The sequence below is a fragment of the Chionomys nivalis genome, chromosome 13, assembly GCF_950005125.1.
Source record: "Chionomys nivalis chromosome 13, mChiNiv1.1, whole genome shotgun sequence".
Taxonomy (NCBI): domain Eukaryota; kingdom Metazoa; phylum Chordata; class Mammalia; order Rodentia; family Cricetidae; genus Chionomys; species Chionomys nivalis.
This window is the reverse complement of record NC_080098.1, coordinates 71253096-71276717: the sequence shown is the minus strand read 5'-3', so window position 1 is coordinate 71276717 and position 23622 is coordinate 71253096. Positions and strand designations below refer to the sequence as shown.

Below are 23622 nucleotides of genomic sequence, written 5' to 3'. Positions count from 1 at the left end.
GAGATAGATAAGAGCTACAGAAGGGAACGTTTATGGAGATGCCCTAGTCTCGAGCCGCAGGCCCGGGAACACCTCTGCCCAGTTGCCCCGGGACAGCCTCTACCACATGGTACATCTACCACATGGTACAGGAGCTCCCACAGGTGTGGTTCAGGATTCCAGTTTAGAGTTTCTGAGAAGACAGCCCCCAGTACCAGGTAGTGAGCAGCCTTTCACTGGGGCAGCATAGTTCTGGCTCGGTTACCGCCTCCAGAGAAGCCTGTATATTATAAAATGTATGATGTCTAATATGTGAATCATTTATATAAGTTGTTAAGTCCAGCAGCAAGTTTAAAAAGGAAAGCTGAATTCAAGTGTGAAGCACACATCACCTGTTTTTGTGATGTGTCTGTGTGCCCTGTCCTGCTCCCTAGGGAAGTCACCATTACTTAATGGCATTTGTTGTACCCCTGTTATGAGTTTTTACTGTCTCTGTCTGTATGGATATTTGTATAGCCTGTTTTGAATTTCTAAATTCAAATAGGATTTTAAAAATTCAAATAAAATGGTGAGATTACAGCCATTTAAAATCTCTTAAATTTATTTTTATTTTATGTGTTTAAGTATTTTGCTTACATGAATTGCTTTGCCTGCATGTATGTGTATGTACCATGAGGCTACCTTGTTCTCATGGGAGCCAAAAGAAGGCATCTAATTCCCAGGAACTAGAGTTAAAGGAGGTTGTGAACTACCATGAGGGTGCTGGGAATCAAACCCAGGTCCTCTTGAAGAGCAGCCAGTGCTCTTACCTGCTGAGCCATCCCTCTAGCCCTGGGATTACAGTATTTTGAACTTCTCTTGCATGTCACGAATTGTCCTAGAAGATAAGGTGCCCTTGAACCTTGAATCTGACTGGCACAGGTGAAAACGATTTTCTCAGTGGCTCTTGTCTGGAATACAGAGAAGTCAGTTGTCTCTGCAGATGGTTGCCAGGGGAACACGAGAGGAGATGCTGCCGCTCAGCTAAGCAGGCTTGGTTGCAAGAGGTCATGTCTGGGTCACAGGACACGGGGTTCTGGCTACTAGGAGGCAGGAGGAGAAGGCTGACTCTGCCAGTAGCCCAGGGCAAGCAATGAAACTGGTGCCTCTAGAAGTGTCTGCTGGCGCCTGCTCCTTCAGCTGCTGACCCAGCTGCCTGTCAGAGTCGCTCACGTTGCAGTGCTGAGACCACGGGGAAGGGGAGGCAGGTGTGGGTCATAGAACAAAGAGTCATGGGCACGAGCAATGTGTAGGAATGGTGAGGGAAAATATTTACATCTATAACAGACATGGCAGGAAGTTACAAAAACGAGGAGGCTTTACGATTAATTCAGGCAAAATTTAAACTTTATGAAATAAATTTACACATAAAAGAATTTTTTTGTACCTAAATAAAATTCAGAGAGTCTGTGTGAAAACTAGTTTGTAAACCTCCAATCTGAAACTGAGGGTTGTTTAGAGAGTCAGCCCAGAAGAGGAAGAGGAGATGGAGGAAGAGGGTGGAGAAGAGATGGAGGAAGGGAAAGAGATGGAAGGAGAGGGCACTGGCTGGAGCTGTGCATGTGCTGTGTATGTGGCTTAGTTTACGTCAGACTTGACAAAGCTAGAGTCCCCTGGGAAGAGGAAACCTCAAGTCAGGAATTGCTTGTGTCAGACTGGCCTGTGGACAAGTTTGTACAGCATTTTCTTGATTAATGTTTCACGTAGGGGTGTGCAATCCACTTTGAGTGGTGCCAGGTGGTCCTGGTTGTATGAGAAAGCAAGCTGAGCAAGCCACGGGGAGCAAGGCAGTAAGCAGCATCCACCATGGTCTCTGCTTCTCTTCAGGATGGATTATAACCTGAAACCCAGTTTCCTGTTGTCAGCGTGTATCACAGCACCAGAAATCAAACTAGGGCACAGTGCTGTTTGACACATGTGGCCTTTGGCTTTCCTGCAGTTCATCCTGGTGCCTGCAGACACATCCTGTACCCAGAGGTCTTTCTGCCCTGGCTGCATACACTCATGAAGTCAGCCTTACCATAAAGCCCTGGCCACATGACTTTGGAATTTACTCCCAAGTCAGAGCAAGTGATGTTTGATGCCTGGGCCAGGCTTCGTTTCACAAAGTGCCCCTGTCCTGTGACCACACTGGTCACGTGCTAGGCGTTTCTGGATCATGTATAGAAGGAAGCTTTGCATCGAGATGGAGCTTGCTCTGCCATTGCCCCTTGAATGGGTGACAGCTGGATTTATACCCGAGGATTTCAGAACCTTTGGAGCTGTCTGTAAAGCATCATTTGCCTGGGTTTGTTGTCATTCTGGGGACTGAACATCCTGTTCGCTCACAGTGAGCCCATGTCCACCTGTACTCCAGCGAGTTTCTTTGCAAATGCTGGCGACTTCTTGCGGATGATTTGTGTTTTCTAAGGGCAAGGACTGTGTCTGCTCTTCCCTTTCTTCTAAATGATTCCCCGTGGCACCCGATAAGAGATGCATGCTGAGTGGATGCGGAAGTTCCGTCTATCTCTCCTTTCTTTGAACCTCCACCAGGTTCGCAGGCCCTGGGCCTTTGCAGGAGACTGATTATATGCAAGCCTTGATCCTGAGAAATTGACAGGCAGAAAGCGAGAAAACTCCGATAACTCATCTGGGCCAGAGGCAAAGGGGCAGTAGGTACAGTTTTAGTGCTCTGAGCCCCCAGCCATGTAGCAGAAACTATCTCAGGACTCTTCACAGCTTGGCTCTGAAGCCAGACGTGCATTTGGCTGAGTGCTGAGATCTTTTATGAGGTATTTAACCTCAAAGAACCTCAATTTTTAAAATAATATTAAAAGTAATAAGAATGAGGAACCCACTGTGGTCTAGGACACCTGTAAATACCTTTTCCTACTTCTGCTTTGAGTCTATTGGGACTTCTCCCTTAGGAGAAAGGGACCCCAAAGCCACTGTTGCTATCCATAAGAGACGACAGGAGGTTGTGGCTTCTAACATTGAATCCTAGAATTAGGTAGACTTCCCATTGTGTCCCAGGCCAGTTATAGTACGGCTCCCGCCCACAGAAGACCAATGTAGACTTCAGTTCCAGACAGGGGAGGCATGAGTTTTCATTGCGCTTCGAGAAGAAGGGGCAGCGCACCTCAGGGGCATCATCTAGACCTGGAAAGGAGGTGGCCGTGCATTGCTATGGTTTGAATATGGAATGTCCCTCAGAGACTCAGATGTATAATGTTTGTCTCCAACTGAGGATGTTATTTTCAGAGTCTAGAAACTTTAAGAAATGGAAGCTATGTGGAGGAAGTGAGCTGGCTGGGAAATGCCCTTGAAGCCTGTGTTGTCTTATGTCCGGCCCCGGGCTCCCATCTTCCCTGTTTTGCTTCCTGTCCACATGATGCCAGTATTTCCATGATGGGCTGAAGCCATGAGCAAAACAAATCTTTCTTCCTCTAAAGTTGTTTGTAACAAGCACCTGTCACAGTAATGAGAGAGCTGGTTACTAAGAACGTTCTGGAGCTCTTCCTCCGTGTGGGAGGATTTGTTGGGAAGCCTTCAGCGCTGAAGTGGGAGGGCTTCATGGGTCATATAGAACTCCACATGCATTAAGTTTCAGATAATCTTCGTATTTTATAAATGATGACAGTTGAGCCTATAGTTAATTAAAATTAGCTTCCCGCTGCTTCCGCTGTGGTTTGCAAGTTATCTGGCACACTTTGAAAAAAAGAAAAGCCAATCCCAAGTTAGTGTTCTGAAAGCTAGAGAGGGTAGGCCTCTCCCTTCTCCATCTTTGTCCCCTTAAAGCCAGGATGCCAGCTGCTTCCCGGAAAGCTGGGCAGGAGTCTTGCGAGCTGTGTTTTGACGGTCTGCCCTATCTCTCTCTTGCAGTGCAAGTTGGAATTCCATGCTTGTTCAACAGGCAAAAGCCTCAGCTCCCTCTGCGATGGGCCCTGTCCGTGTCTGCCTGAGCCTGAGCCTCCGAAACCCAAGGCAGAAAAGAACGGTGAGTGGTCAGGGCAGGCTTGCGTGGGCAATCCTGTCTCAGCTGCGAGGGGCCAAGCTTGTAACAGAACTGCTCATGCCCAGGAAGGGAATAGGAACTGAGTTGAGAAGTTCTCCAGCTTCTGCCATTAAAGAGAAAAAGAAGAGCAGAGAAGCTTTGAACACACCTGGTAGACCACGGCATGTGCTAGCTTCTTTCGGTAGTTTAGCTCTGGCATGGGAGGGGCAGGTTTTCAGCATCTAAGACCATGCCTACCCTTGGGCTTATCTTTCTCCAACTGCAAATTCTAGGCTCCTTTGAACCTCTTGAAACCACACATCACAGAAACTGCAGAGATACCAGGCAGAGAAGAATGTTTTCCTCTAAGCATTTCTTCATCAATACACTCTACTGGAGCCCGGTCTAAAGCCAAAGGGCAGATAAAGGGAGCAACTCCCGGGGACCCCTGTTTCTGTCCATGGTTGAGGAGGCTGGGACCTGAGGGCTTCTTGGGGTGCTTTCTAATGGAGAAATCATGTGGCCCATTGACCGTTGTCCTTTCTGAAATCCAAGTTTTGAATTGAATAAGTGATACTGCTTGTTCTTCGCTGTGACTGGCTGCTTCATAGGAAGCACTGCATGTCCATGTAGGCTTGTGTGTGTGTGTGTGTGTGTGTGTGATCACGTGTCTTGCAGAGCTAGAAACTTCTTATGACTAAGGAAATGCACAAGATGAGAAAAAATATGATTTTTATTCGCCAAGTGTGGTCTCTGCTAGGACAAGTAGATAAAGGCTCCAATTCCTGGCCTGGGCAGTTCTACTCCAGAAGCATTACAGCTCTCTGGAAGGCTTGTCTCTAAAGAGCAATGTGGATCATGAACCACCGTGACTGTAAGTTATCAGCAAAGATTACTACGGATTTCCCACTAGCCAATCTCATTGCATTTGGGGCCAATTTATTTATATAATGGCATTAAGAAAACTTCGATATAATATATAATACTGTATTGTTTTTTGGTGGAAAAAAAAAACCAAGGCCATGGTGTTAAAATTGTAGGTATTAAAGAGGTCAGCTGAGGAAGTAAGACCCTTTTAGGTCAGGTCCTCGACCTCATCATTAAAGGAACGTAGGGGGTGTGCACAAAGGCCCAGCAGGGAAAGCATCCTGACAAACCAAGTCCCACCTGTCTCTCTGCCTTGGAATCCTTTCTCATTAACTACACAGTCCAGAGAATTCTACCTAAAATCCTCTGGAGTCTTCTTCTTAGGGAGCTGTGGTAGCCTACACTATGCTAGATTCTGCGCGATTCTGAATCATGCTATTCTAGGTTTATCTTTTTTTTTCTTGGCTCCTCTGTTCTGTGGGAGGGACGGAAACTCTTTGTTTTGCCCATGGTGTTCATAGATGAGGTGAAAACAAGGGCCACCAGATGTGCTAAGGTTTCCTTTTCTTTTTTAAATTGGCGTAACACAGCCCCATTTTCTGAAGACCTTTTCATTTCTCCTATGTTGTTATAATGACATCCACCTCTGATGACAGGGGGCTTTCTTAAGCGTGACCCTCCAGGTATGGCTGTGACCGTGTCATCATCGTCTGTCACCAAGGCAGATGGTCACTGGTAAAAAGTAAAATTCCTCACAAGCCCATGCAAGTGCATTACCATTAAACATAAAAGGACTCGGGGATAAAAAGTGGCAGACCCTGCATTCTGAAAGGTCGGTGAGGATGAGTTAGATTGTTATTTACAAAGTTTCAAGACATGCATGAAAGCCTGTTAACGCCAAGAGACAGTTCAAAAAAGCAGGAAGTTCATCTTAGTGTAGTAGACAAGAGAACATTATAAAATAATATCAGTGATATTCCATTCACATCAGTGCCCTTCGGGTGGCATGCCTGTTTTTCCTTCAGAACATTGCCCCTGGGCTGAAATGGCTCATTCCCTGAGGCCGTCTGGAAGTTGTCTAAGAAATATCACCTTGGAAGCCCCACATCTTTCTCAAACTCTCAGTTGCTTACCCTTGGGGCAAGCTCTTTCTCTGGAGTTCTAAGACTGGCCTTCTGTGCTAACAATCCCGTTTAGAAACTTCAAGGAAATGTAGAAATTTCCATTTAAGAATGAGGTGAAGCAGCATCCAGCTGCCAAGAGCAGGACTGAAGACGGTGTGGTGGGATTTATTGCTGCGTCTAGTGTTGTCCTAGAGGAGAAGAGCACAGCCCCTTCTGAGACAGGATGTTCAATGACTTCAGATGGATTTAATTGGTGTTTCCTCGACAGATAGCAACATGTGTGATGGCAAGAGCGTTGACAATATCTTAGGGTCATCACGTTACATTAACAATGCTTGACCTGAACAAACTTGATCAAGCTCAGGAGCTGACCTTTTCCTTCCAGTGATAATGGTTCTTTCTACAAAGCTCTCAGAGTGACTCGTAATAGGTGACAAGAGTTGGGCTGAGGTTGTGGCAGCTGGAACCAAGACAAAGGATGACGTGAAGTGGAGGGCAGTTCCCAGGTGACAACCGAGGTGCAGTGAAGGGAGGGACAGAGAAGGAAGGCTAAGCCTCAGCCTCCTTCTGTTACCTGTCAGGATGCTGTCTGAAGCAATAGACAGTAGGCATGGCCGGCAGTGGTTGTGGTCAGCAGTGGGAATGGCCAGCAGTAGGCGTGGCCGGCAGTAGGTGTGGTCAGCAGTGGGAATGGCCGGCAGTAGGCGTGGCCGGCAGTAGGCGTGGCCGGCAGTAGGTTTGGTCAGCAGTGGGCATGGCTGGCAGTAGGCGTGACCGGCAGTAGGCATGGCCGGCAGTAGGTGTGGTCAGCAGTGGGCATGGCCGGCAGTGGTTGTGGTCAGCAGTAGGTATGGCTGGCAGTAGATGTGGTCAGCAGTAGGCATGGCTGCCAGTGGGTATGGTCAGCAGTAGGTGTGGTCAGCAGTAGGCATGGCTGGCAGTGGATATGGTCAGCAGTAGGCATGGCTGGCAGTAGGCATGGCCGGCAGTAGGTGTGGTCAGCAGTGGGCATGGCTGGCAGTAGGTGTGGTCAGCAGTGGGCATGGCTGGCAGTAGGTATGGTCAGCAGTGGGCATGGCTGGCAGTAGGTGTGGTCAGCAATAGGTTGTAGCCAGAAGCTTTTCTATGTTTCACCTGGTCTAGTAGCTGCTTCTAAAATAATCACTTAGAGGCTATGTGTTAACTATAATTGTTTGGCTGATGACTCTGGCTAGCTCTTACAACTAAATTAACCCATTTCTATTAGTCTATATTTTACCACAAGTCACATCCTGCTTCCCCAGAGACTGCTATCATCTCCCTTGACTCCACCTTCTTTCTCCCTGTATTCAGTTTGGCTTTCTGGCCTAGGTATATTGTGCCCTGACATAGACACAAGTAACTTTATTCATCAACCAATAAAAGCAACACATATTTGCAGCGTACAGAAGGACATCCCACAGCAGTAGGCATGGCAGACAGTGGGCATGGTCACCAGCAGGCATATCTGGCAGTCACGTGGTTGGCAGTAGGCATGGCATCTACTGGAAGACTTTCTCTAAAACACTTTGCTGCCTGAAACATCAATACTCTCAATTCTTACCAAAATCACATTTTATGGTCTCACAAAACTAGAATGTCCCAGATATGGCAATGCTTTTAAGGGGCATTGTTAATGGTCTATTTCAACACCATTTCTCTTTTGAGCCTCCATGTCCTCTGATAAAGACCATACTGAGGTCACTGCCAGGTATATTCTGTTAACTCAGCCTTATCTCTAAGAAGTAAGGATAGGCGGCGTCTTATGCGCTTCAGTATTGTGGGAGGTAGTTTCTATTTCTACAGCATTAACCCTACTATATGGAGTTCCTGCCATCCTCAGTTAGCTCGTGACCAATGCTTGTTCCTACCAGGCCCAGGAGCTATCTGAGGCTGCTTCCACAACCTCTATGCCCCGTATTGATGAATGTCATATGGAATCCTCTCCTCTGCCAGATGTATCTGTTTCTGCTGGTTCCATTGCCCTCTTCAAAGGTGCAGATAAGACGAGGCAGCCCTTCAGTGGTGTTCTGGCATCAAGAAGGCCATGATAATGATGGAAACCTCAAGTCTCTCTGTGGATCTTCTCACAGCGTTTTCTGTTCTGTGCAGAGATCGTGTACATGACTTCTGCCTCAAACTGGCTTTCAGATCGGCAACACATGTTTCTCTGGGTGGGGGGTCTCCCACTATCTTGTTTTCAGGATTGCCTCTTTCCAATCCAGGATAAGAACTGGATCTGTGGTGTGAAGTGGGGACTATAGGGTGGGCAGCATGGGGTTAGAGGAAGGGGTGGGCAGCATGGAGTTGCGGGAAGGGGTGGGCAGCATGGGGTGAACAGCATCCATCTTGTGTGCTCAGATAGCCGGTCCCTGTTTCCTCCCCTGTGTCCTGCTGGTGCCTCAGTATTGATCAGTATCTGGTGTAGGTGTGGGGGCACCTCTTAATTTAAGAGCCCCACTTTGTCCTGGATTTGATGTTTTCGAGATAAGATGTGTCTAACTTGTAAATTAGAAGTGTCTTGTGTCTCCTTCAGCCTGTTTTGAAGTGAGAACCAAGTGGTTGAGATCTGGCCTCCTTCTTTTGATGTGACCCCCGAGGTGCTGGCGGGGAATGAGAACATCCTCTACCAGCTCTGAATGCTTCTACTGCACTTTCCAGTCACCTTATGACCCTGGCCATCTCTCTGACCTCATAAAGCCAGGCCAGCCTCAGAATCCTAAACTAGCGGTTGTTTGACAAAACAGCAACAGAAATCAAAGGAAGGAAAATGTCTAAAAGAGAGAATGGAGAGGCAGCATGTCCAGCACAGGAGTGGAGCTCCTGCCTGGTGTATGTAGACCTAGAACTGATCTCAAGTGTAAAGATGAAAAGACAGGGAAGGTCCTGAAACTTTTTTTTTTTTTTTTTTTTTTTTTTTTGGTTTTTTTCGAGACAGGGTTTCTCTGTGGTTTTGGAGCCTGTCCTGGAACTAGCTCTGTAGACCAGGCTGGTCTCGAACTCACAGAGATCCGCCTGCCTCTGCCTCCCGAGTGCTGGGATTAAAGGCGTGCGCCACCACTGCCCGGCTGAAACTTTTTTTAAGCCCTAGTTTAGTGTTTCCCAAGTTTAGTGTTTGGTATTTGCCAAGACTAGTAACCAGGACTAGTAACCGGGAAGCCACTTATTAGACTGAGAGTCACCTCTTAGCTGCAGGGTGTTGCAACTGTCCTTTCTTCAGCCCTCAACGAAGGTGTCAGGGAAGGAATAGAACTAGGGGTAAAATTCTCTACAGTGGAGAAAAGTCTAGAAAGTAGAAGTCTCTTAAAACAAGGTTTGAAGACAGCTCTTTGGATATCCAGTGGGTCTCCCTCCCCTTCTAACCTTGCACCCTCCCCGCCTGCTACACCATCTCTCTCCAGTAGAGCTGAACCCTCCTCTCTGAGCTTGGCGGCCTTGCTGTGGGCATCATCCATCTGGAGATGCTTGGAGCTTCCCTGGGTCGGGGAGGGTCTCTGCATGGCTGTCGGCTTCCAGGTCAGAAGGATCTCAGTTACCGCTCACTTTCATACCTGCATGTTTCTGCAACATCCGTTGTTTGTAAAGAGGCCACGTGTGTGAGCCCCATCTCCATGTCCACACCTACAGTAGGTTATATTTGTTCAAAACTGACAACCAGTGTTCTAAGCATGTGATTATGAATGTGTGAGTGTGTGAGCACATGGGTGCACATGCACTTGAATGTACATGCATGTGGAGGCCAGAGGTCAACATCAGGTATCTTCCACAATTGCTCCTCCATCTTAGTTTTTGAGACAGTCTCTCACTGACTCCGAAGCTCGCTGAGTTGGCTGCATTGGCTGGCCAGCGAGCCCTTCAGATCCACCTGTCTCTACCCTGCTCCCCAATGTTAGGGTTACAAATGAACACAGCAGTACCTAGCTTTTATGTGGATGTCACAGATCTGAACTCAGCTCCTCGAGCATGGCACAGCAAGCTTTACCCAGTGAGCCATCCCCTAGTCCCCAGATATCTCTACCCAGTTCCCATAAACCAGAGGAAAACCCTGGAGGCCCCCTGAGAGACTTGTCTAGACTTAGACAAGTAGGTCACTGGATTCCAGTCTCTGCAGCCTTGCGTCACAGCTCTTAGCCTGGAGGAGGCAAGGTTGAGCGGTGGGAGTTTCCCTGGGGTTTGAAATCATTGACTGAGTCTCACAATGTTGACCACAAGGCAGACAGTGTCATTGTACCCTAATACCCAGCAGGATTTTAATGACACCTTACCACAGTGCCCTCTGCCCTCTCTGGAGGAGGAGGTAGAGAGAACAGGGTCGCTGTCTAAGAGCAGCTCCCCCTCCTGCTGTAGGCTCAGCTTAGCTTTTGGAGAAGGGATGAGTTCAGATGCCCTGAGAAATGCTGGGGAAGGCTAGAAAGAACTCACTGCGGGCCTGACATCCTGGAGAAAGGAGCAAGTTGAGTGCGAGCTGGGCTCAGGGAGGCAGGAGAGCTGCAGGTTTGGGCAGTAGGGCTTACTAAGGGAAAAATAACAACTTCCCTCTTGCTGAGCTATTTCCAACAGGAGAAAAATTGTCTACAGTGATTTTCACTTCTTAAAGTGTGTTTTCCATCTGAGAGCTAGATTCTGTGTGGGGGAGGTGGGTCTTGGGATGACAGACGGTTGTCTAATTCTATTACTTATCACAAGTGGATCTGGGGAAATGTGTTTAAATGGGAACAGGAGACAGTGCAAAGGAGACAGAGTAGGGTTCCTCCTAGTGTAATGTCGAAATGGAAAACTCCACAAGGAAAATCCTGCTGCCTAGGCTCCTAGAACAGTGGTTCTCAACCTGTGGGTCATGTCCCCTTTCATAGGGGACACCTGGGACCATTGGAAAACACGCATATTTACATAGTAGCAAATTACAGTTATTAAATAATGAAAACAATTTCACGGCTGGGTGTCACTACAATATGAAGAACTGTAGTAAAGGACCCCAACATTAGGACGGTTGAGGACCACTGTGCTAGAATGCTGGAGATGGTTTTTGCATCTAGAGAGAATGCTGTCCTTAATGCCTGGGGTGTAACAGGGTGAAGGCCCCAGACTTGCAAGTCCATGGTTTATCACACCCTTTCCCTACCCATTCGGCTCACATTGCTTATTATTCTGTTCCACACTTTAGTCAGAAATTAAATGTACGAGGAACATTTAAGTTTTAGGGACCAGTTATTCCAAATGTCAAGATTTTTTAAAAAAAGAAAGAGAAAAACCTTGAGAATTAAATTGGCAACTGCCTAAAAATTTTTAAATACCCTAATCAGGACTCCGAAATAATTGCTGGATTTGGCTTTGATCTCAGCTTCTGTTTTGTTTGACCAACTCTGGGAAGGGAGACCACAGATTTCCCTGGTCCACCATGCCTGTTTGATATTAATTGATCAGAGAGAGCTGGGAGTGAAAAGAGAAAGAGTGGTAAACTGAGGCATGATTGGAGTTCAGAGGACAGGATGTGAGCATGTAACCAGAGACTGTTCATTCATTTCCCGGCTGCCCAGACACGAGTCATCACACAAATCACACAAAAACTATATTAATTACAGCAGTACTTGGCCTATTAGCTCAGGATTCTTATTAACTAACTCTTACATCTCAAATTAACCCATTTCTATCAATCTACTAATCACAATGAGGCCGTGCCCTACTGGTAAGGTTTTCCAGCGTCTTTCTCCTGAGGCATCTCACTGACTCTGCCTACTCTCTCTCTCTATCTCTGTTCAGATTTCCTGCCTGGTTTTGCTCTGCTAAGCTATTGGCCAAAACAGCTTCTTTATCAACCAATGAAAGCAATGCGTATACAGAAAGACATCCAACTTCAGAAGCTTAATCTAGAAATTAAGAACTTTGATAGTTTGCTCAGACTGTACTCTTCGGTTCTTTTCACATTGAATGTCCGGACTGTAGAGATCTCTCCCCTTACAGTGTGCTCCCTGCTCTTCCAAACGGCCTGATTACTGTTCCCAGCACCCACGCTGAGTGGTTCACAGCACCAGGAACTTCAGTGCCCTCTTCTGGCCTTCACAGGAACCCACACTTAAATGCTTGCACTCTTCACACAGACATAAAAACACACTTAACAAAAAGTAAAATAAATATTTAAAAAGAATTATGCAACAATGCACAATTTTATGTAAAATCCAAATCCTAGGTAGAACATGTTTATTCTGACCTGCTTTCTGAAAATACCTCCAACTTTTACACACACACACGCATTCACTTGCATATATACATTCAATATTTTTGTTTTGTTTTTCAAGACAGGGTTTCTCTGTGTAGTACTGTCTGTCCTGGAACTCACTCTGTAGACAAGGCTGGGCTTGAACACAGAGATCCACCTGCCTCTGTCTCCTGAGTGCTGGGATTGAAGGCACGTGCCACAATCGCCTGTCCACACTCTATTTTTTAAACCTTAGTTAAAGTGCGGTGTTTTGTGTCCTGACTTTTGTGTATTGTGTATATTTATTACATAATCATAGATCTTTCCATGTGACTATGTGGATATAGATGCTTCTTTGTTCCTGCCAGCGAATCACAGCCATACTGCCTTGCTATCACCCGGAACAACAGACTATGTACACACTGGCCACTCAGCACCTGCACGTGGATTCCCACAGGCACACAAGTGTGACATGTCCCAAGGCAAACCCCTTCCTCGTGTAAGGTGTGCCACCTTAATTCTTTAGCGCCGTTTTCCACTAGTGACAGTATGGGCCCCTCTCTTCCTGAATGTCACACAAAACCCACCAGCAAATCACACGGGCACCACTTCCTTGAACATTTTCAAATGTACTGCTCTCCTCCCCAACTGTGACTCTGCAGAGGGTTTTATTTTAATCACTTCAAATTGCTCTCCTGGGCCCATGACATCTCTAAACGTAGTAGCCTGGATGACCTGTGAGTGGTTCTGTGCCACTGCTATTCAGGGCACACCAACAACTGGCTTCCCATCTTATTCAGATTAACTGAAAACTAGACGTCTTGGCAGTGTGCGAAGCCCTACATGAACTGATTTATGTCCCTGTCATCTGCTCCTGAACCCTTTGCTTGCTCGGTTGCAAGCTCACAGCCTGCAGTTGGCCCCAGATATGTTCTCCACGCTACTGCGCCCTCACCCCTGTCTTTCTCGAACAGCTGGCTTTTTTCCCCCACCTTAGCAGATGTTGCTTTCTTAGCAAACTTTCTCCAGTTCATTTTGCTCCTTCTCTACCTTATTTTTCTCCCTAGCATTTATCGCCCTCTAGTAGATTCTATTTACTACCTGTCCTGTGCATTGTCTTGCCTTACCAGAATTGAAGCTCCATGAAATCATGTTGTCTAGAGTCTCAGTAACTGTCAAATGTTGGATGAACCTGCTTCTTTTCCTTTGAAGTTACTGTGTATTGTGTATATATGTGTGTATGTGTGTTTGTGTACCATTGACTCCAATGTTTAAAACAGTTCCTAGAAGAGGCTTTATAGTAGCACAAGACAGCTTGTATCAGGTGCTCAACATGCGAACCATGTTTATCTGCTCAATTTTTCTAACAGATGGTGTCATTTGAATTGCTGAGGAGGAAATTTAAGATTTGAATAGATAATAGATAATAATGTGGAGGGTTAAGTCTTTTCTGGAGCTTACTTTCTTACCATCTCATTAGGCTATGTCCTTAACCTAGTTCAAATGTCCATGTACATGAATGCTAAGCTTCCTTTGGAAAGTGAAAAAGATCCACATGCTACAGATGTCCAATACATGCATGCCCTTGCCTACATAAGTTCGTGCCTACGTATGCTCATACACATCCATGACCACAAATATACATACTCTTACACATGCCCATTTATATGCTCACCCTACATGTTCATTCATGTGAAGCATACTCATAAACATGCATATCCATTCACATACATACCCTCACACATACATACCCTCCACATGTGTGCACGTGCATGCCCACATATGTGAGCCACATGCATATCTATGCTTGTAAAACACATCTTATTGTGGTTTTGGTACTGAGAGGATATGACCCTTTTCTGATATCACATTCCTCACTGATGGGCTTTTTCCAAGGTGAGAGACAGGCTGTCCTCACACATTTCCTCCCCTGTCTTTCCGCACGTGTGCGTAGCTTTCTGAAGTTTATCAAAACCCTGGCATGAGCTCATTGTCCCCGCCACCTTGTGCTTTTCTGGTAGTCTCAAGTTTCCGCCCTAGCTCCTTGAAGATAAAATTCCTTTGTAATCTGTCCTGAAGTCAACTGTTCTTCCGTGGCTCAGCTCTCTGCTGCTGTGAGAAAGATAGCACTGCACAATATGAAATAAATTGAAATTAGAATCAAAGGTAAGCTCGTGGCGGCTACACCACCAAGGGGCTGCTTTGCAAAATCCTGCCTGTTTCCTGGGTTCCATGAGTAAGATTGGGAGCTGGGCCTTTGACAGGGTGGGGAATGAAGGATGATGCAGGCCCCACTCTTAGCAAGTGAGATGAAGTGAGCTCTAAATTACCTACAAATGTCACAAACTACAGCAACTCCTCAATCAGCAGCCATGGCATGGTACCAACCTCCTTACCTGAACCACTGTCATGATGATGACCCAGGCATCTTCTGCCTCGATGTCAATCATCAGGATGATGTCATAGTCTGTTACCTGTATATTATCATTGTCATCAATATGACATCACTGTCCTCTGGCTGAGTGTCACCATCCGTATGATGTCATTGCCCTTTACCTGTAGTATTATTAGCATCCTCTGCCTGTGTGTTGTCATCCTCAGTATGACATTGCCATTCTCTGTTCTCTGCCTGCATCTTGTCAACAGGACAAACATGGCCATGATCATAATAATTCTCTTGCTAAACCCAATGTGGCAGCTTGACATGAAGTGCACGGGGATGCCACTCTGATTGGAGGTGAAGGGGCGGGGATGTCATTCCATTAGAGGCAGGGATGCCACTTTGGTTGTTCCACTTAAGGAAGATATATCAAGGCCAGATAAAGTCAAGGCTCACTCTTTTCCTAAGTATATAGTGAGAGATACCCAGGTCCATTGGGACTACAGGCAAAATCAACACACCAAGAGCCACATCCTAACCAGGATGGTGTGGTTCTTCTCCTAGTCCCCATGGGTGGCTCCCAGTGGCCCTTCTGTTTGAAGAGAGTCTTACAGCAAGAAAAGGTGGGTGTTCTACTTAATATTCTCATGATTTCAAGACCTAGAAAGACTCAGAGGGAGAAGTGGCTTCAGAACAGGTCAATGGGCTGTGTGAGGAAGAGGCCAGGGAGTAAGGGGCCAGGACCGTGCGGGTCTGCAGCAAGTGCAAGCCCTGTTTGCCAGATGCCCACAGAGCAACTGCAGGCATGCTGAGGAAGAGACCTTTCTTCATTGCTGGTTGCCTTTACCTTGTGGAAGATCATATAGAGAGCTGTCTAGCTCTCCTGTGGGGCCTCAGCCTAGGCAGCCGGGAGCCTGTTTCCTCTCCTCCCTAGTCCAGAGAGCACCAAGTGTTAGTGCCTCCATGGCCCACCTGTGCTCAGTCTGCCTGAGTCTCCTCAGGTCTCTTGCCATCAGATCATGTGTGGATACAAAGTGAAGCTGGCAAGTAAGCCCTCTCGGCCCATCTTGGAGTGGGGTGTGAATGCAGCCCTGGCCTCAGAGGTCACACAGGCAGCGAGGATTGACTCTGTGAAAACAGATTTAAAAGTTCAATGTCAAAGACCAGAAAATTAGTGCTGCAGGGGGTTTGATTAGAGCACCAGTCATGTCCAGAGCACAGGGCTAGGACAACAAACGTGTCTTAAAATTGATTTAAGCTAAATTTAAAGGGAGCTAGAAAGCCATTTGTATAAGGCCATGCAACTATTACTTTAAAGGGGTCCCCGATGCTGAGCAATGCTGGATCCATGTCCCTGTATCTCTTCAAATCCAGGCATGTATTAGTTCCAGGCTAGGCTTACTGAGGGAGTGTTCAAAGCTCCAGGGCAGAAGCATAGAGGAGCTGGCATCCTGCCTCAGCCTTCTGGCTAGGCTCTGCATCTGAACCCCAGCCTCCAGGAAGGATCTGCCATTTGTGCTGCCCATAGGCCTGACCCACGGCCTCCGTTTCGGTGGTGACTCCTATAGGTTCCCTTGCCTGCCATGTACTGTCTGTGGTCCACGCCTGCTGGTCGGTCCTCTCCACACACCATCCCTGCCTGTGTACACACTTCTGGCACAGGGGATTAGATGAGGTCACCTGTGAGATGAGTTCACTAATCGAATATGTAGGCTCGGATTATTTTCTTTTACTTAATAAGACTTTCCTTTCTTGGGGGTTTCGTACACGTATCTGATGAATGTGAGCAAAGCATCCCTCTCCTCCCTCCCCCAACACCCTCGAAATAGCCCTCAGCAAACTGCACTGCAATATCTGTGTCCTCTTTTGAGTGCTTATAGCTGAGATTCCTGTAGGTGAATGGGTCTCTAGGCTGAGAGTCAGATCCTTCAGCAACACTCTGTGAATTTCATGAACAAAAGACTCTGAACTTGGCCTTGGTCTGGCAGTTCACTGCAGTGTACATCTTAGTGGCTGCTCTAGCTGGAACCAGACACCTCCTTACATCCATGGTGGGTGTGGACAGGTCTGCACCTCCCTGAATTCTGCTGACTTACGGCATCTGGGGAAACATGGATTATTGCTTTGGATTTTGCCTTGGTAGCAGAAGCAGGGAGGGATGACCCGTGGTGATCAGGGCTCCATTGGGCTCCTGTGAGAACATGTCCCATTTCTAGGCAAAGGAGGGAGGACCTGCTGGTTTCTAGAGTTGCCCACTTGAGCTGGGCATTTCCAGTGCAAGAATTATGCACAATTCTATGTGGTAACATGGTTGTGTTCAAATCTGATTAACACTGCACTAAAGCCACAGTGTCCTGTTCCTTCACATCCGTCACTTCTAAAGACCTCTGAGCTCTATTTTAAAATGTAAAGTTTAAGGCAACCTTCCAAACACTTTTCTTTTTGTTTCTCAAAATTGAGGTCAGTGGTTGAATGTACTGGTAGGAGTAATGTATTTTCATCCTTCCATCCATCCACCATCCAGCTATCTGGCCTTAATCAAGTGCTCATTTTGTGCCCAGGCCCAGTACCCTGTCTCCCCTCAGAGGGACCACAAGCATTCTCTACAGCGGATAATCTGTGGTGCCCCTGTTCACTCGTGTCCCAAGGTTACAGTTAGCTGGAGCTGAGCAGCAGCGTCTCTTTATGGAGTTGACTTTATGAGTCTTGGTCTCCACATGGTTTTTAATTGCTTTCTGCTAGAATTTTGACCTATTTTCGTTGTGGCCTTTCTGGTCTTCCTTCATCACAAGTCGTGGAGACATGGAAACTGTGAGATGCAGGCGATCCTCATGCCAGTGGATGTTCAATGGACACTTGGTTGCATCAAGGATGCTGGTAGGCTCTGCCTCCGAAACTGGTGCCTACTTTATCCTTGTATTCCAACCCAGGGGCTGTTCTTTACATGTTACAAGTTACACCAAATGTGAGTGTTAACTTATAATGCATCTGGCATGTGTCTAATGTGACTGATATTTTGACATATAGATATCCAGGTTAAAGGTAGCATCTTTGTATTTTCTGTGTTTCATTTTCTATTCTGTGCTCATGGCAGACTGCTTGCTGTTTGGTTTGTTCTGAGCCTTCTGGTTCATGTCGCCATCTTCAGTCTGGGTTGCTTTCCTCAGTTACTCGAGGTACCAGCTATCAGTGGACACATGACTTTCCGATCTCCACAGAGGCAGAAGGTTTCTCTTTACCTAGCTTCCTATGAGTCTTTACACATATGGATGTACATTTCTTTCTCATTATCATCTCCTTAGTTGCATACAGTCAGACATGGTAAGATGCTGTCTTATCGTCTAGAAATGATGTAGGCTGTGGAATCAGGCAGTTGTGGGATCAAAGTACGCTCTAGAATGATACCTGTGTGGTTTGAAGCAAGTTGTTTGACCTCTCTGAGACTCTGTTCCTTGTTTGTAGGACAAAGTGACTTGGTTTCTCTTGAGACAGCAATATAAAAATGGAATGAATTCGGGGGTAATTAGGAAGACCTCTGACTCCGGAAGGGACTCACGGATCTTGTTGTTGTCGTTGACAATATAGGCACTTAGGCATGCTTCTGACTTGGCTCTATTTTATGAGCAGTTTGGTAATGCACTGTCTTATAGGTGTTTGAATCCCAAAGTCGGTCTTGATGACCTCCATAGACACAGTCAGCTCTCCACTTGTTATCTGTGTAACCCTAGGTATTATTTATTTATTTGTTTGTTTGTTTGTTTATTTATTTTGGTTTTTCGAGACAGGGTTTCTCTGTGGTTTTGGAGCCTGTCCTGGAACTAGCTCTTGTAGACCAGGCTGGTCTCGAACTCACAGAGATCCGCCTGCCTCTGTCTCCCAAGTGCTGGAATTAAAGGCGTGCACCACCACCGCCTGGCAAATATTTATTTATTAATTGTGTATACAGTTTTCCCTGCATGTATGCTGCAGGCCAGAAGGGGGCACCAGATCTCATTACAGATGGTTGTGAGCCACCATATGGTCACTGGGAATTGAACTCAGGACCTCTGGAAGAACAGTCAGTGCTCTTAACCTCTGAGCCATCTCTCCAGCCCTCATTATTATTTAAAATAATCTTGTAAGCTATGTTTTATTCTTCCAGGTTCTGCCAGTTGAGACTGGCCCATGACATTTCAGTGTTCTAGAGCTTTCTGAGGGGGCTTTTGCCTTGGTGGCAGACAGGTTAGGCACAGAATTGGGGTCCTCTTCACTTCTAAGGTCTGCCTAGAGCATGAAAACATTTGTAACTACAAGATGACAAGCCCCAGGACAGCAGCTGACACATGGAAGAAGACAGTTGGGAGACAACCTGGGTCTCTGATGCCAGTGTGGGGTAGCTGGACCCATGTCATTTCTCTGTCTCCCTTAGCTTATGCCACAGAGTAATTTAGCGTGAACGTATGCCACTGTATGCCAGCTAACCGCAATCTCTTGTGGAAATGGAGCATGTCCACTAAAGACCATGTTTGTAGAGCACGCAGCATTGGTTTGAGGCCAGGAGCTCCCAGAGTCAACAACAGTGACATTTTGGCGTTTAGGGAAGGAAGACACCTATGATGGCTACAATACCATCTTCCAGATTAGCACATGTTACTCTGTAGGTCGTGGGCACAGAGAACTCAGTGAGTGTGCTTTTCAGGATGGCCTGGAGTAGAAATTGGCGACCTGTGGGTGTGCCATGCAAGTCGCTGTCCCTCACCTTTATGAAGACAAAGGAGCAGTGGGGTGTACATCAAGCAGACATACCGACCTTTACTCGGACAGGCGAGAGTGCAGAGCAACTGCCCACCTGGAGAAAGCAATGTGCGGCACAAGACAGCAGACACAGGCTGTTAGCGTCCAAAAGAGGCGTTATCATGTTTGTTACAGAACACTATTAAAATACTGCAAATGATAACGAATAAGTTTTAAAAATGACTCAATCTCCCAAACTGAATGTAATCATATACTATCAAAAAATCCTTACTATTAGCTTAATGGTGCTTAATAACACTCCTGTAGTATCAATTATTCTTTTAAAACTTTGCTTTTAATGTCTTCACAGAATTTGATTACATAACTGTAATGTAATTTTTCTACTAGTCCTGTATTATTGAACATTTAGCTTCTTTCTAAGTCACTATTATATCCTTTGCTTTTACGAACATCAAGTATTAATTGCACAGACATCTTAATTATTTTCACGAGATTCATTCCTAGAGGGAGATCTTGTGTGTAACAATCCAAGGCTGTTGTTACACCCTGGCAGGGTTTCTTTCAGAGAAAAGAAACCACACACGCCTGTTCAGAGACTCGCACCCACCTCAGATTTCACAGGTTTTATGGACTTTTTTCCCATCTTCTGAGTTAAGAAAGAAAGTCACTTAACTAGCTAAGATCTGGTTTGGTGTTAGATGTCTGAGACTCTAGGTCCTAAATAATGGGGCTTTGAGCAAAAGAGGGGTTCTTCCATTTGCATGTTACCCCCTACCAAATTGTCCTGGCTTGCTCTCGATGGCTGTGATAATCACCACGACCAAAAGCAACTTGGGAGAAAAAAGGTTTGTTTCATCTTACAGCTTCTGTTCCATCTTTAAGGAAATTCGGGGCAAGACCCTGGACTGGGAACTGCAGCAGAGGCCATGGAGGAATGTGGCTTGCGGTGCTCTCCCAGCCTCGAGTTCAGCTACCTTTTAATACAGCCCAGGGTGTCTAGATCTGTACTGCTCACACGGGCTGAACCCAACCACATCCATGAGGAATCACAAAACGCCCACAGATACACCCACAGTCACTCCAGTCGAGGCCGTCTCTCTTCCCAGGGGACCTAGTTTGTGCCAAGCTGACAATAAATCTAACCAAAAAGCAAGTCAGTGGTAGGACATTGGGGACTCATACGGGCATCCTCTGTCATCAGGGGTCCAGGCTCCTTCCTGTTGCTTCTCTGAAAAGTCCACTCCATGGCGGCCCACGAGGTCCGCTAGAGTGGCCTTTCCGCCTACAGTCCCCAAACAGAAGAAATCAAAGAGCAGATGAAGCCACACGACGTTCTTTCATGTGTAAAATCTGTGAATTTGGACATAATTCCTTTTACATTCAAAGGCCAACTCAGTCTGAGTTTAGTCTGGGTGAGTCAGAAGGTCCCCTTAGATACTGGGAGATGCAGAGTTTGGGGCTTGGGAACAAGAAGCTCGCTGGAGTTGCAAGTTCTCATCATCACAAAAGCAGAACAGCTGTGCCCACTCCACCCGGTTTTGGTTTTTCTGTTGATTATGCTACGGTTCTGACAAGTACTTGCGTGGGGGAGCGCTTGCGTGTACGCTGTTTGTAATTCCTCTTCCAACTGCCCACAGGCCTCAGGATTTCACGCTCATGCCGCCGGTGTCATCAATCTTCCGCAATAAGATATGGATCCTTCATATGTTTTACTTTTCCCCAACATGGCATTTGTTTTAAAGTGTCTCTGCTATTGTTTATTCATTTGCTTGTGTTTTGTTTTTGAAGTAAAGTTTCCTTATGTAGTCCAGACTTGCTTCAAACCCTTTCTCTTCCTGCCTCAGCCTCCCAAGTGCAAGGTTTCGGCTGTTTTCTGAGGCTCACGTCCTTCTCTTTCAGAGTTTCTGGTGTTTACTGACACTTAGCCCTGATTCCACACACTAAGGCTAGGCGTCACTTTTCACTTGCATTCTCGTTCTGTTCCTGTGCTGAATGCATTGGGCCAGTGTCGTTCAAAGAGGGAGCTCCAGCGAGCCTCCGAGTGCCTCCCTCCTGGACTCTCTTCTCTGCTGTAAGGAGGGCTCCTGTCATTTCCACCATTGTGCTTCACGGTACATAGTAAAATCTGAGACCCACTCAGGGATGGAAACCTGTACTCGGAAAATGTTTAACCAACCTAATGCTTCTCAGGACACGATAGGAGAAATGCATCCATGGGGATGTTTTCTGTTTGCTTTGAATCAGCAGTTTTAAGAATTAGTTTTGCCTGGTAATTTATCTTTTTTTTATCTGCCAGTTTTCAAATTTTCCGTGGTTATTCTTACCTATTCATTTCCTAGATGATATTCAAAATCACTTCTGAAAACTCGAAAAATGAGATTTAGATTGGGTTAGCAAAAGTAACCAGACAAGATCCGACTGCACTGGGCTGCGCGGGGCCATCTAGAAGTGCGTTGTGTGTTTTTACCCACATATCCTTGAGAAGGGCTCTGGCTTTCCCTCACGCTAGCTGCATGCACCCACTGAGTGTGAGTAGAGCTGATGTTGCTGACTGCTTTTCGTAAAGGAAGTATGTTATTCGTGTTTGTTAAAAATGATGCTTTCAGATAGTCCATCATCCATCATGATTCTAGTAGTTTTAGGGAATTTAGCTTTTTGGGGATTTTATGTAGAAAATTCTGTCATCTGAAAATAATGGCCATTTTTGTCCTTCTGTCCAATGAAAGTTTAAGAAATAGCTGTCATTTATTTATGATCACCATTGTTAGACACCAGGTGCCTTATCTATCCACTTAGCCATCCCAAGTGCCCAGTAGAGGAGGTGCCATCATCTCTCTTTTAAAGATGAGAAAGTAGAAGGCAAGCCTTTCTGTTTCGAACTGCGCGAGTCATGCATCCGGCCAAGGACAGAGCTGGGCTTGAGGCTAGATCATCCTGACCCCGAATCGGGAGCTATAAGTGCTTCCTTCCACTCTCCGGGCAGCTCTGTTTCTTTTTTAAGTCTTGGCTCTGGCCGAAACTTCTAGAATGAAGTAAACAATTATCTACTCGGCCAAGAAGCCATGGTATGGGTGTTTTCATGAGCCCTGCCTGTCCCTCTATAAATGGACAGCGAAGTCCCCGTGTATCATGTGTGTGTGAACTGACTGGTGAAGTCCCTGTGAATCACTTGTAGCGGCCCCTCCTCATTCTCAGTTTGGTATATGAATGTTTTATTTACATGTATATATGTGTACCACGTATGTGCCTTGTGCCCATGAAGGACAGAGAGAGCATGAGAGCCCCCAGAACTGAAGTTAATAGAAAGTTGTGAGCCACCGTGTGTGTGTTGGGATGCAAGCTCTGTCCTCTGCAAGAGCAGCCAGTGCTCTTGACCACTGAGCATCTCTCCAGCCCCAGAGTCAGGTATTTCCTTAGCTAACTGGCTCTGGGTCCTTCTACTAGAGAGTACTATTATGACCCAAGACCTGGACATCAGATGTCATTGCAAAACAAGGAAATACATGGATATGCTAATAAGTCTCTGTCATCGTCTGTCCATCTATCTGTCTATCTGTCCATCTGTCCATCCATCTTTTCCTTCCTCTCTCTGCCTCCATCCTCATGTAGTTATCTATAGATTCTTCAGTGTCCCATTTTGCCATATGTTTTGAAGTCAGTTGAGTACTTAGCTAGGAGGGCTTTCTCTCTGTTGAGTGTGAGTTGTTTACTTTTACCATAACCTGTAGAAGTTGTATTCTTTTGCATTTCTACCTGAACAATCGTGCGCGTATGTGTGCACACGTGCGTGCATGCGTGTGCACCTGGGGTGTGTGATTCAGGGGATATGTGTATAGGGAGTGAGAAATAAATCTCACATAGCCATATTTTCTCCAACATGGATACATTCACATCTATATGAAATTAGGTTTTGGCTCTTCCCTAGGTCTCCAGCATGGACCCATTATCGCCTGATCATCTGCTGTCATCATGGCCAGTCCCACTCTCATAGTGAGGAATTTGGCTCTGACTATCCTCCACCGGTGCACTTGAGTCTTCTGTCCTGAGTGTATATGAGGGCAAAGTGTTGAGCCTCTCCTCCCTGGGTAGAGATTTCTCATCTAGAGCTCTGGGCTTAAGTAGAGACCTTTGGTTTCCACCTGTAAAGTCACCATTTGTTCCCTAAGCTGCCCAGCTCAGGCCAGCATCTGTGACACATCCAGATGTTTTGTCACCCTCTGCATTTCATCCCAGAAACTTTTGGCACCCTAAACAATTTTTAAAATTTCACATATACAATGTTCATACACTGAACTATGAAGTTGCATGAGCT

The 23622-nt window shown here is 46.2% G+C and overlaps 1 protein-coding gene across 1 annotated transcript in view; it reads left to right on the top strand.

Annotated features, from left to right (window-relative positions):
• The window catches only part of Spock1 (SPARC (osteonectin), cwcv and kazal like domains proteoglycan 1), a 469711-nt gene that overhangs the window by 386222 nt on the left and 59867 nt on the right, over nt 1-23622 (top strand). The window contains exon 6 of the mRNA XM_057787144.1: nt 3880-3994. Within this exon, the coding sequence (XP_057643127.1) occupies nt 3880-3994 (115 nt within the window). The remainder of the gene's footprint in view (nt 1-3879; nt 3995-23622) is intronic.